At 27.5% G+C, this 13,745-nt stretch overlaps 1 protein-coding gene across 1 annotated transcript in view; it reads left to right on the top strand.

Annotated features, from left to right (window-relative positions):
- The first annotated feature begins 382 nt into the window (after positions 1-382).
- Positions 383-13,745, top strand: part of LOC105839336 (transcription factor IIIB 90 kDa subunit) — a 168,189-nt gene continuing 154,826 nt past the window's right edge. The window contains exons 1-5 of the mRNA XM_036294521.1: positions 383-570; positions 3,266-3,479; positions 3,555-3,639; positions 5,379-5,515; positions 8,038-8,142. Coding sequence (XP_036150414.1) covers positions 3,266-3,479; positions 3,555-3,639; positions 5,379-5,515; positions 8,038-8,142 — 541 coding nt within the window. The 5' untranslated portion in view covers positions 383-570. The remainder of the gene's footprint in view (positions 571-3,265; positions 3,480-3,554; positions 3,640-5,378; positions 5,516-8,037; positions 8,143-13,745) is intronic.

Below are 13,745 nucleotides of genomic sequence, written 5' to 3'. Positions count from 1 at the left end.
ATCTTAAGACAGTACTTAAGATGATCTTAAATATAAGATCCGACTATGAATACCGGCCTATGTGTACCCCACGCACGCTTCGATGTACGGGTAGCAGGGAGGGGGGAGCGCTCTCCCACCAGACTAGCTGAGTGACGAAGACAACACCTTACTACATATCGTTCTATCCCATAGAAGATGCGGACAGCTCCGCTCACAGAAGGTTGACTCTATATTATATATCTCTATGGTTTTGACGCGTCGGATTGGGCGACCATAACCGTAACCTGCCGTAACCGGCTAATTCAAGTATGTGATTGGTCGAAACCTTACTGTTACGGTTAAGTCAATTCATGTGTGAGGGCCTTTAGGGACTTTAACCAAGGTTGAATTTTGGAACGCACTCTTGCGCGTAAGCATACATTCGTAGCGTAAGTTGGATTCGTCGGTATGGTAGGTTTCCTAACCTGAGTGATCGTCAAACTTTAATTATCTTATTTCGCGGTGCAGAGCGACTTTTTCTGTATTAGATTTGTTCGTTTCGTGCAAAAACACGCCGATTGAGTATAATTTCGTCGATTTTTATTAAAGGTAACTAAAAAGAATTACTCCTTTCTCATGCAGTAATGTCGTTAATTTTATAATTTTATTCGCTTTGCGCACAATGGAAAACCAAGAGATATTAGAAATAGATTCTAATAGATATTAGAAAATTAGAATTTTAGAATCCATTTCCTTATTGAACAGAATATTACAGAAATAAATGTAAAGTTATTTTATATGATTTACATTTATACCTTACATTTTATTCGTATTTATTGTAAGTTACATTTAATGTTATAAAGTTTTAATTTCTATTTCTAATATCTAATATTCTTTTATTATGTGTAATCTTATTTATTCTAATTGCTAAGTTCTAATATGACAATGCATGCTCATGAAGAATAAATAAGATTTAATAATGTATTTTTGTTTTGAACTATTATGGCTGTGTTCTGATATTACTGCCAGTACTGAAAATTTATAGTCTGTGTTACATACACTATAGATTTTCAGTACTGGCAGTCATATTGAAACAGCCTACGTATCCTAAGAAACAATAATTTTTTTTAGGGTAAAATGTAAAAAGTAAACAATTTCTCTACTAATTTCTACTAATTCTATTAAATCTAAAAAATGTATAAAAAATTTTTTTTAAACGAAGAAGTATATGTTTTAGAATAGTTGAACAAAACTATTCAAGCTAAAGAAATCTTTCTCTCTGTACATGAATTAATATTTGTGGGATATGTTTATTTAACTCTTATTTAAACCCTAGAATGATATGCCTATTTTTTACCTCAAACATCATACTGGGTTAAAAATATACCCCATTCTTTCCCAAGTGTTCTGCATTGAATAGATGAAACATATATTGTGCTATATGAATCTCTTTGTCTTTTTATAATGGAAACAATGCAATCCACAATAATATTTATTTAACATTAAACACGTTAATAATGAATTTAAATAAAGCAAAGTTTGAAAAAATCACAAAAATAAGTTTTTAAAAATAAATTGTCATATTTTGTCAACTGCCATATTTTTGTTAACTTTTACCAAATTTTAAAAAACAAAACAGTTTTGGAAAAATAAAAGATAGACCTAGAATTAACAACGAGATAAAATGGATTTTAAGTATTGTTTAAAAAATATAATTATTTTGACAAATAAAAGTTGAAAAAAAAAACAATAGCTGAAGGAAAAGAGAAAAATGAATAAAGACAATCTTTTTTATTGCTATAAAATTGTACAAAATGTTTATTTTTAAATATAGAACATATTGTTAAAGTAAAAAAATTATTAAAAGTGTCATATTTTTATGATTCCAAATGGTATTTGCTACTCTGTATTGTCCTGTGGTTTTCACACACAAAAACGTTACAGCTTGCACAAATGCAGCCATAGTACCAATCTTTTTGTAGTGAATGCCCATGCAAACAAAATGTAAATACAAAAGAAGTGTATTCAAAGGAAATGCATACACAAACATCAGATTGGAATATAAACATGCCCCATTTTTATTTTATGCATGTACTGCTTGGAAGCTAATGACATTTGGACACTAGCTAATGTCTTTCTTGATTCTTTAGACTTTAAATTGAATTATGATTGGTGTTTCGAGTTAATCCTTTTATTAGCTAAATTAGGGGACGTAATCAAATTTGTGTTGGGCTACAAAACTATTCTTGTATAACGGTCTAGGGTTAAATATGGCGAAGGAAAGTTTTCCTAGCAAATAGAGAAATTTAAAAAAAAAACAAAAAAAAATGAGATCTTATATATTCATTGTCACAGTTAAATTTTTGATTATTAATAAATATTAAAGAAAACATCACAAAGTAACATTTCTAATTATGTTAATAATTAACAAGAGTGTTAAAAAGCTTTACAAATTCGAAAACATTAAGAGTATATATCGCCAATAAGAGCCAGCACTAGGTATAATTGTGCAAATCTTTATTTGTGAATAGATATTTAACATTGCAATATGAACGCACTAAATAAAAAATACAAATGTGCAATGTAAACACAATATAAATATATATTAAGTTCGCAAACATTTCAACTCACATTTCTAGTTCTTTTTAGTGCTGTCCAATCGCGATTATAATAAAGTCGAGAAATTATGTCACATTTTTGGACTAGGATACAAAATTACAAAAATATATGTAAAATGTGAAGCATTTAGTCTTGATTGTTTTTTGACATCAACAAAGAGCATTTACACATATACAACGTGACAACTTGACTTTAATTCAATGTGGTTCTTTATTTGACTGTTGTTTTTGGGTTGAATTTGATCTTAAATGTTTCACATTTTACATACATTTTTGTATTCTGGTTTGAACATATGACATAATTTCTTGACTTTATTGCAATTGTGAAATGTGAGTCGAAACGTTGCGGACTTGATGTTTTTTGACATTTTTATTGCGTTTACATTGCACATTTGTATCTTTTATTTAGTTGCGTTTATATTGCAATATTAGATGTCTATTTACAATAAGGATTTGTACAATTATACCTAGTGCTGGTTCTTATTGGCGATATATACTCTTAATTTTTTAAATTATTTTAATCTTTTTTTTAGTGTTTAATAATATTTAATGAAAAGAAATATTATAACATATAAAAAGATAAACATCTACTTTGTATTAATATTTTTTAAATAATTTCCTTTGCAATGTGATACAAGAGTATAATTAATTTGTATTTAATATTATATATCTATTTTTATTATTAGATGTCCGGAAACAAGTGTCGTAATTGTGGCTCTACCAACATTGAGACTGATCCAGGACGTGGAGACGCGATCTGTATAGAATGTGGTTTAGTACTAGAAGATTCAGTTATTATTAGTCAAACAACTTTTGAGGAATCATCCTCTGGTAAAGTAACGGTACTCGGACAATTTGTTGCAAATGATAGCACAGGTGGTGCTACAAATTTTGGTGCTCGTGAGTCATTTAAATAATATTGAAGTTTTCCTTTTTTTTGAAAATAATAAAATAAAATCCATAAAATCTTTGTAGCATATTATGGTAGTGGAAAAGAATCTAGAGGAATTACTATACAGAATGCACGGAAAGGTATAACACATCTGTGTCTACAATTAGGGTAAATAATTTTTTATTTATTTTTATTAGTCAAACAACATTATATATTGACTATTTCTATAATATATTTATAATAAATTACATATAACAATATTAGTACATTAATTCTTCTGACCGGTATATGTTTAAACATCAATGGATTAAGTAACATAATAAATTAGTTTTTAGGATAGTAACTAGTTAAAAAGTCAAAAGTATCAAAATTAAAAGATTAATAATTTTTAATTTACAAGGGGAGGTACACAATGTACTATTTGTTATTTTATATAAATTTAACTTACAAATAAAATATTAAATTTATTTGATGATTTATATTATAATTGTTTTGTTTAAAGCAATCTAATTTTAAAAAATTACGACATTTTAATTTAATAAAAATAATATGTTTAATGCAAATAATAATTTCCAAAATTAACTTTTAACTCTTTGACTGTATCATTGTTTTTACTACCTTTGGACTTATGGGGCTGTTGCACCAGACATTTTCTGTTTTAAGAAAAAAACAATTAAAAACATTTACTATATGTCAACATTTTAGTTAATAATGTCATTTTGTACGAAATTGTTTATTAAATATTATATTTTTAATAAATTTTGAATATATATAGAAAAAGAAATCAATATAGAAAAAGAATGGTTTTCTTTAAAAATAAGTTATTTTTTAATACAGAAAAAACCCAAGTTAATTCTTTTTTTATTTTAAGATTAATATAAAAAATAGTGTTAATTGATATCTGCAAACAAGTTGGATTTTATTTAGCAAAATCAAAATGGATAATTTTTAAGAGTAAGAGAAAGGGTTAATAAATTGTAATTAAAATATAAGATAATATACAGACTTGTATATATATACAGGGTGAGTTTTAATGGCTGTCCCAACTTTTTACCATGAGAGATGGAATTACCGACTGCAATCTTATCACATGTACGGCATTTGCACATGCATATGTCGTACATGTGTGTACTAAGATTACAGTCGGTAATTCCATCTCTCATGGTAAAAAGTTGGGACAGCCATTAAAACTCACCCTGTATATATAATTTTATTAAATTTTATTATAAAAAAACACATGAAAAATATGGATATATAAAATGCATGAAAAGAATTAAGAGAAGTTTGTTTATGTAACTCTCTCTATCATACCAAGTCCCATTTTTGGCAATAATTAAAGAAAAAGAAACAGTAGTTTGTCAAAATCTTTGAAGGAGACGTTATTCTGATATATATTCTAATAACGTTTTTTATAAATAATTAGTAACATTAATTACAGAAAACACTTATGTTTTTAGTATGGGTCTCACGTGTCTATCTAAGATTTACTTTTAGCAATAGTCTTGATGTTTAACAACTTTATGACAATAAATCCCTTCTGTTGCTTACTTTTTTTTAGATAGGAAATAAATATGCAGGTTTGCTGGTTTAAAGTTGCGAGTAAATATTTTGATATCTTACAATTAGAATTATACTCATAGTCAAAGGGTTAATTTAATTAATTTATAGTAAATGCAATTAATCTTTTAATTAATTTATAGTAAATGCAATTAATCTATACTGTACTTAAAATTAAGTTAATTTTTTTAGTTAGTTTCTTATCCAACTATATTTTTTAACATAATTAAATTTTATAAGTATTTTATAATAATTCTAATTTAATTTTTAATTTAGAAAAATATTAATTTACACAATTTTAATGTTTGCAATTAAGAAAATTTTTTACAAATATGAAATTTTTATTTCAGCTTGAATCAAAATTGCATCGATACATCTGTCAATTTTTATAAAATGGCTTTGAATCGTCATTTGACGCGTGGAAGAAAACAAGCTCACAACCAGGCTGCTTGCGTATACATTACCTGCCGTATTGAAAGAACCGAACGTATCCTTTTGAAAAAAAGAACAGAAAGCAAAATATGTAATTCTAATATACAGGGTGAGTTTTAATGGCTGTCCCAACTTTTTACCATGAGAGATGGAATTACCGACTGCAATCTTAGTACACACATGTACGGCATTTGCACATGCATATGTCGTACATGTGTGTACTAAGATTACAGTCGGTAATTTCGTCTCTCATGGTAAAAAGTTGGGACAGCCATTAAAACTCACCCTGTAGAAGATTAAACTTTCAACTGTGGGACAGAAATCAATGTTCTGTGTCATTTTGTGATAAAAAAAGTTTTACAATTTTATCCACTTTACATTTTTGGGGTTACTGATTTAGAATTTGAGATTAGAATTTCAAAATTCAAATTAGCTGCTCCAATATAGAAATCCATTTTTAAGAAAATCTGATTATTTTTAAAAACTTTGATGCGTGATATTGGATTCGTCATTTTGAATTTTGTAATTTTGATATAAAATTTAGATTTAACCACAAAATCTTTAGAAACTTATTTTCAAGAAAATCTGATTATTTTTGAAAACTAATGCGCTGTACAGACCCGCCATTTTGAATTTTGTAATTCAGATCTTAAATTCGAATTCACCGACCTCAAAAACCTTGGAATATTCGCCACTTTAAAAATTTTGATACTTTTTTTTGTTTGAGATGCACATATATGTCATTCACAGCAAAGGGGTTAATATTATCAAAGATAATACATAATACTAATACATAATAATTAAAAAATTAATACATTTTTATGTTTAAAGCAATTTTTAAAGCAATTTTTTAATGAGTATTTAAGGAAGTTTTCCAGTTTTTTTCTAGTATAAGAATCAAATTTTAAGAATAAGTTTATGATTAATGTACAAATATTCCTAAATTAAAAACAAAAATTTTGATTGTTTTTTAAAAATAACTTTTTACATAAAATAGCATTTAGAGAGTTTTGGGAAGAAGAGTTTTTTGTAATTGCAGACAAAATGTATAAATTCTGGAAAACTATATTTATAGTCCAGTGGAATTAGACTTTTTTGGGAAAAAATTGATAACTTGGGTTTGATTGTGTGTAAAGTACAATTAATATGCGTAGATTAAGATAGATACATTTGTCATTTGCAAAAAGCAATTTTCTTGCTTACGCCTCGTAAACTAAAAACGCAATCCAAAAAAGTTTCAAATAAAAGTTGTAGGTATAAAGTAGATACAATAATAAATTTAGTTCATTAAGATCGGTCGATTAGTAACAAGTTTTGTTGTAAATTTGAAAGAACCATGAAAAATGGCTGTTTTTAAAATTCTTTATAACTTTCTTAAAAATTAATTGAACCATTTGAAATTATAGGAAGATATAGTTTTTATTACGATAAAAAAGTACCAAATTTTATTAAAAAATTTTTTCCGCATAATTTAGTGCAATTAACGAACATTTAAATTAAAAGAAGAACTTTAGTACAATAGTAATATAACTAAAACATTGAGTTTTTTTTTTATTTAAATGTTTAAGAAGGCATTTTTAAGAAGAAATTTTGGTTCGGGTTTGTGCATGGTCTCAAAAATGTAGAAATTAAATTTTAGTGGAGCTTTTTGGATAAACAATTGATATAACTCAAAAAGTTATTAATATTTTTTGATGAAATTTGGTACTTTTTTATGTTTAGCTTTTATTATGTAATAAAAGCTATATTTTCCTACAATTTCAAATGCTTGAATGAATTTTTAAAAAAGTTATAAACAGTTTAAAAAACGGCCATTTTTTATAGTTTTTTCTACTTTACAACCAATCTAATCGATCGATCATAATAAACCAAATTTATTGTACGTTAGGTTAGGTTATTATCCACTTAATACCTACAACTTTTATTTGAAACTTTTTTGGATTCCATAAAAGCTATATTTTCCTATAATTTCAAATGCTCGAGTGAATTTTTAAAAAAAGTTATAAACAGTTAAAAAAACTGCCATTTTTTTCTACTTTACAACCAAACTAATCGATTGATTTTAATAAACCAAATTTATTATTATAGGTTAGGTTAGGTTACGTTATTATCTACTTAATACCTACAACTTTTATTTGAAACTTCTTTGGATTTCGTTTTTAGTTTACGAGGCGCAAGCAAAAAACTGCCTTTTCTTCACTTCAACCCGTAATTTTGCAATAACGCCCAGCTTATTGCGAGCGTACCTATATATCTTAATCTATCATATTAATTGTGCTTTACGCAAACCTGAGTTACCAATTTTTTCCAAAACGGCCCTTTTTGAGTCTAATTCCACTGGACTATTATAAGAAAATATGTTTATAAGAAAGGTTTTTAAAGAACATTTAACATTGTTTTAAACATTGTTTACGTTGTATGCGTATGTTATATTGTTTAGACGTATATTGTTTAGATGTATATGTTTGACTTATATTTTTTATTATGTGTTGGATTAGGTTTATGGAGAGCAAAAACAACATAAAAAACTAGTATTAATTTTCTTAACATTTTGTATATATTTATATGTATATATAGATATGCTCATCGATATCAGTGATATTCTTCATATTTGTGTTCATGAACTCGGACGGACATATCTGCGATTTACCCATGCCCTATGTCTCAACATACCAGCAGTGGGTAAGTAATTTAAACAAAACAATTAGCAAGAAAAAGTTTCAAATAGAAGTAATTGTGTGTAAAGATGGAAAAATAATCATAAAATTAATTTAAAAAATTGATTGTTTAATGTTATATGAAATTTATCACAATTTTATAAAATGGAATTATATTATTTTTTTACATAATTATTTTGCATGTAAAGGTATTAAAGTTATTGGAAAATAAATAATTTTTATAATATTTTTAATAGCTTATTTTAACATAAGATTTAAGATATTTTGTAAATTATTAAACCTTTTTAATATTTACGTTTTAATATTTATATACACAGAATAATACACAAATAAATTAGTGTAATAATAAATGCTTTAAAAAAATTATATAATTTATAATATATAACCTAATAGAGTAAATTTATAATATAATTTGTTATATAATTATATTATGTAATCTGTTATTCTATGCAAAATGATCCAGAATAATCACTTCTTCAATAGACATTCGTAATCGTACTCTAAGACGATTTTTTCTTTGGCGAAAATTTGAACATAACAATCACATGCACCCACACGATCGAAAAATAAATATGTATATTATTTTACTTTAGTATTATATATATTATATATACTATATTATTATATATTATTTTATATTACCTTATATATATTATAGTATATGTGGGATGTTCTTTGTGAAACGAACATTCCCTCTGCCCAGAATATATTGCAGTTAAAAAAAAATTAGCAAGTGAGCAAATTGTAGCTAAGAACATATATTTTTAAATGCTGTCTGGCATTTTTTGAAATTTTAACATGGCAGTACCAATATGACACCAAATTGGGATTGTATATTCTCTCATTTACGAATAGAACATTCAATCAAAATATCTAGACATTATATATAAGCTTTAAAATATTCAATCTGGAGGTTTTCAGGGCCACTGATTACGAATATAAAGTCTAAAAAATGCAATTCAAACCGTTTTAGGGATTCATTTTTAGTCAACGTATGATTTTCTGATATTTTAATTGGACATTCTGCGAGTAAATCAGTGATTTCAGTTCCAATGTGGCACCATATTGTCACTACCATTTTGAATTATATTTTTTAGACTTTATAATCAGTGGTTCTGAAGTACAAATGCCCATTTTGAAGCCTATATATTGTGTCCTGACATTTTGATCAAATATTCTGTTCGTAAGTGAGAGAATATAGTCCCAATTTAACGCCATATTGGTACCATCATGTTGAATTTTTTAAAAGTGTTAGACGACATTTAAAAATAAACGTTTCCAGCTACAATTTGAGCACTTGCTGATTTTTTTAACTGAAATACACTACTCAAAAAAAGAAATAGGGAACACTTTTTGTATATCGAAAATTCAAGTTATCTTTAAACCTGTTGGAACTCAGCAAAGAATAATCGTGGACAAAATCTAAAAAGCATTTTAAAGCTTGAAACTTCTTCTTTCAAACGCTTTTTGGCGATTTAGTTATCTTTTCTTTCACCAACGTCGCACAATGATAAAGCTTGTGGCACAACAATGAAGTTAAAATAAAATTTTTAATGCGAATTTGCTGCGCTGCATCTTGCATGAAAAAAATCACAGAGCATTTCTGTTATTTGCATCTTAGAGCGGGATCTTTTCTTTTTATTTTGAGTGGTTCATTGCTGTACAATTTTTTTTGACCGAGTTATTGAGATTTTGAGAAAGAATGGTTTTGATTTTCATCCCTTGTTATTTGTGGACAGATCAATGTACAGCGCTCAGCAAAAAAGCGTTGAAAAGCTAAAAGTTTGCACTTTTGAGTGCTATTATTAATTTTTTTACAGATTAATTTTTTCTAACAACAAAGCGTTTAAAGATTATGTACAAAATCGCATATTTGACGGTTTTTATTTAGTTCAATGTACTGTTGTGAAGAAAGATCCAATCACATCGCTAAAGCAAAGTTTTATAGTACGATTACTCCCTAGTAATAAACACTAACGTTCATGGACTAAAACATTTTTATTCCACGTGTTTATCATTCTTGGAATTGCTGAAATTGCTTAAACTTTTTTTCAACAATTTTTCTACACTCTTTTGACCAAGTTACAAAGTCAATTTTTACATTTTTTAAAAATGATGCTTACCGCCGGCATTAGCGTTACTCAATGTGCACCACGTGGAGGTTGCCGGTCGGAATTTGCACATTGCTTGCGCGTGTGTGTGTATTAGTGTGTGAAGGCAGAGGGCGTGTTATGTGTGTGCGTGTTCAATATTATGTGTTACCTCCTCTCTGATCAATTATTGCTTGTAAATGTTCTCGCATGTTTATGCACTTCTTAATAAAGTCTTGCGGAATTTCGTGCCAAATTTGTCTAAGCGCTTCTCTCAACTCATTTAAATTTTGTGGCTGTTCCTCGCGACTTCTTACACGTCGTTTCATCTCGTCCCAAACGGGTTTAATTGGATTTAAGTCTGGATTATTGGCGGAATGATCCAGCAATGTAATATTGTGTTGCTCAAGAAAGCATCTAGTTACATTTGCCGTATGAGGATGAGCGTTGTCCTGCATGAACACAAAATTCGGATGCAATAACGTAGAAGCAATATGTGAGGTCGAAGAATTTTATTTATGTATCGAACATTTGTGATTGCAGGAGATGGCAGGATATAATTCAGTTCGTTCTGTCTTTGAAATACATCCCCACACCATCACAAAACCACCGTTATGAGCTCGTACTGGCATAACACCGATTATAACATTTATTTCGTTGACGCCAAGTACGTGTACGAGTGTCATTACTGTAAAGACAGAAACGCGATTCATTAGAAAAGTACACATTTTCCCATTTTCTCGTGGTCCAATTTATGTGATCGCGCGCAAATTGAAGACAATCTGACGATATTTAAGTGTAAGACTCGGCACTCTCGCACGAGAACGAAGATCGGTTTCTCTTAAACGATTACGAGCTCAATACACTACGAGAATCGTTTGTGTACTGAACATTTATTTCAAAGTCTCTTTGTACGTAAACATTACTTGTAAATTAAATATTACGGCATGTATGTGAGCAGATGCGTACTCGTAATGTTTACATGTAATGTTTACGTATAGAGGCTTTTAAACAAATGTTTAACACATAGACGATTCTCGTAGAGTATTGAGCTCGTATGCGAAATGTTCTAAATGCCGCGTAGACATTTGAACGCATTTGAAACGACATAAAACGATATTTAAGAAGTCGCAAAAAACAGCCGCGAGCGTGCACGTGATGAACCGCGGGGTCCTTTGGTGCGCGCGCGCGACAACCTTCACGTGGTGCACATTGGATAATGCTAATGCCGGCGGTATGCGTCATTAAAAAAAACATGTAAGGTTGACTTTGTAACTTGGTCAAAAGAGTGTAGAAAAATTGTTGAAAAAATGTTGTAAGCAATTTCAGTAATTCCAAGAATGTTTTATTCCATGAACGTTAGTGTTTATTACTGGGGAGTAATCGTACTATAAAACTTTGCTTTAGCGATGTAATTAAATCTTTCTTCGCAACAGTACATTAAATTAAATAAAAACCGTAAAATATGCGATTTTCTACGTAATCTTTGAACGCGATTTGTTGTTATAAAAAGTAAATCTGCGAAAATTTAATAACAGGATTCAAAAGTGCAAACTTTCAGCTTTTCAACGTTTTTTTGCTGATTGTTGTACGTTGATCTGTTCACGAGTAACAAGCGATGAAAGTCAAAATAATCATTTTTTCTTAAAATCTCAATAACTCGGTAAAAATAAAATCGTATAGCAATAAACAATCACTCAAAATAATGGGAAAAGATCCCGCTATAAGATGCAAGTAACAGAAATTCTCTATTTTTTTTTCACGCGAGATACAACGCAGCAAATTCACATTAAAATTTTTTATTTTAACGGGTCAAGCTTTATCATTGTGTTACGTTGGTGGAAAGAAAGATAACTGAATTTGCCAAAAAGCGTTTAAAAGAAGTTTCAAGCTTTAAAACGCTTTTTAGATTTTGATTCTACGATAATTTTTCGCTGAGTTCCAGCGGTTTGAAGATAGTCTAAATTTTCAGTATATGAAAAGTGTTCCTTGTTTTTTTTGGAGTAGTATATATTTTGGGCAGAGGAGGGGCATCTGTTTCATAGAGAATGCCCCCTATATGTTATACATAATATACCATATATATTATATATTATATATCATACATATATTATATATATTATATATAAAAAATTAAAGTAAAATAATATATACATATTTTTCTATTATGACCAATATAATTTATACATAATTATGAAACTTATACATGTATATTAAGGTCTCAAGAAATAGAGATCAATGTTTTTGTCATGTGCAACAAATACAAGATGTCTTATAATATAACACGTTATACAGAAAAATTCAAATATCAAAATTTCAAAAGTATAAATATAAATGATTGATAAATTCAGAAAAAAGTTTTTTAGAGAATTGTTTGTTTTTGTTTTGTTTTGGAGAAAAATCGCAAAAAATATAAGTCTTTAAGAATAAAAAAATTAAACACATTTATTATGTTTGAACATATTTTTATAATAATATATAATAATATTTGTAATTGTATAAGTACAAGTATCAAATTTATTTTACACATAAATTATTTTTATAATAGTTTCCACATTAGAAGTATTGATTTTAAGTATTTAATCAAAGCAATTTTACACTGTTAGAATTTTTTTCTTTATATTTTCTTATTATTCTGAATCAGGATTTCTCAAACTCAGATAAATAGCGATTATTTTTAAAACTGTAACCTAATCTAACTTTAGGAGATATGAAAAAGCTGAATGGAAAGCAAATTAATTATTGAAATTAATTTCGCTTATTTCTTATTAATGTTATTTTTTAATCCTTATGTAATGTGAAAAAATGGTACCTTATTCATACAAATAGAGTATTTTGAATTTAATGAATTTATGTATTTAAAGTAGTTTAAAATCTCTAAAAATTTTAAAACATTTTTAAATTTGTAAAATAAATTTTTGTACTTTATTTTGACAAATAACAGTATCATTCTAGTATAATTTAATTACAGAAGATTAATTAAAAATTGACGAGACATTTTTATAGACAGAAATTGGGCTTGAAATAGGATCCATTTGTACAAAGGAATGTAGAAACAAAGTAAATTATTTTTATATATTTGTGTTTATTGTAATTTTGAAATATAGTTTCTTTTCCTATTATTGCCGAAAAATTTTTTGAGATCCAAAAATTGGCTTAGGACACACTAACAGATCGTGACTCATACTTTTGAGAATATCTTTAAATATTTACAATTTTTTAATAAAATTTTTTTTTACTTGGTAGATAAAGAAATCAAGTTTAAATGCGCAAATCGAGTAAAATGTATTTGTGAAACATGCATAGAAAAATTGGTATCTTACAAAATTATTTACTTAAATTGCGAAAAAATGTTATAATGGTAATAATAGTAGTAAGATATTTTGAAACTTCTTGAAAATGTTACAGTTAAATATTTATTTACACTTTATTTACACAAATAATAATATTGATGCTAAGTAATAAAATATTAAAAAACTTTAAAAAAATGCTCAATAACAGGAATCCAATTTTAAAT

Source organism: Monomorium pharaonis, chromosome 1, assembly GCF_013373865.1.
Source record: "Monomorium pharaonis isolate MP-MQ-018 chromosome 1, ASM1337386v2, whole genome shotgun sequence".
Lineage (NCBI taxonomy): Eukaryota > Metazoa > Arthropoda > Insecta > Hymenoptera > Formicidae > Monomorium > Monomorium pharaonis.
This window is presented reverse-complemented; position numbering and strand designations above follow the sequence as displayed.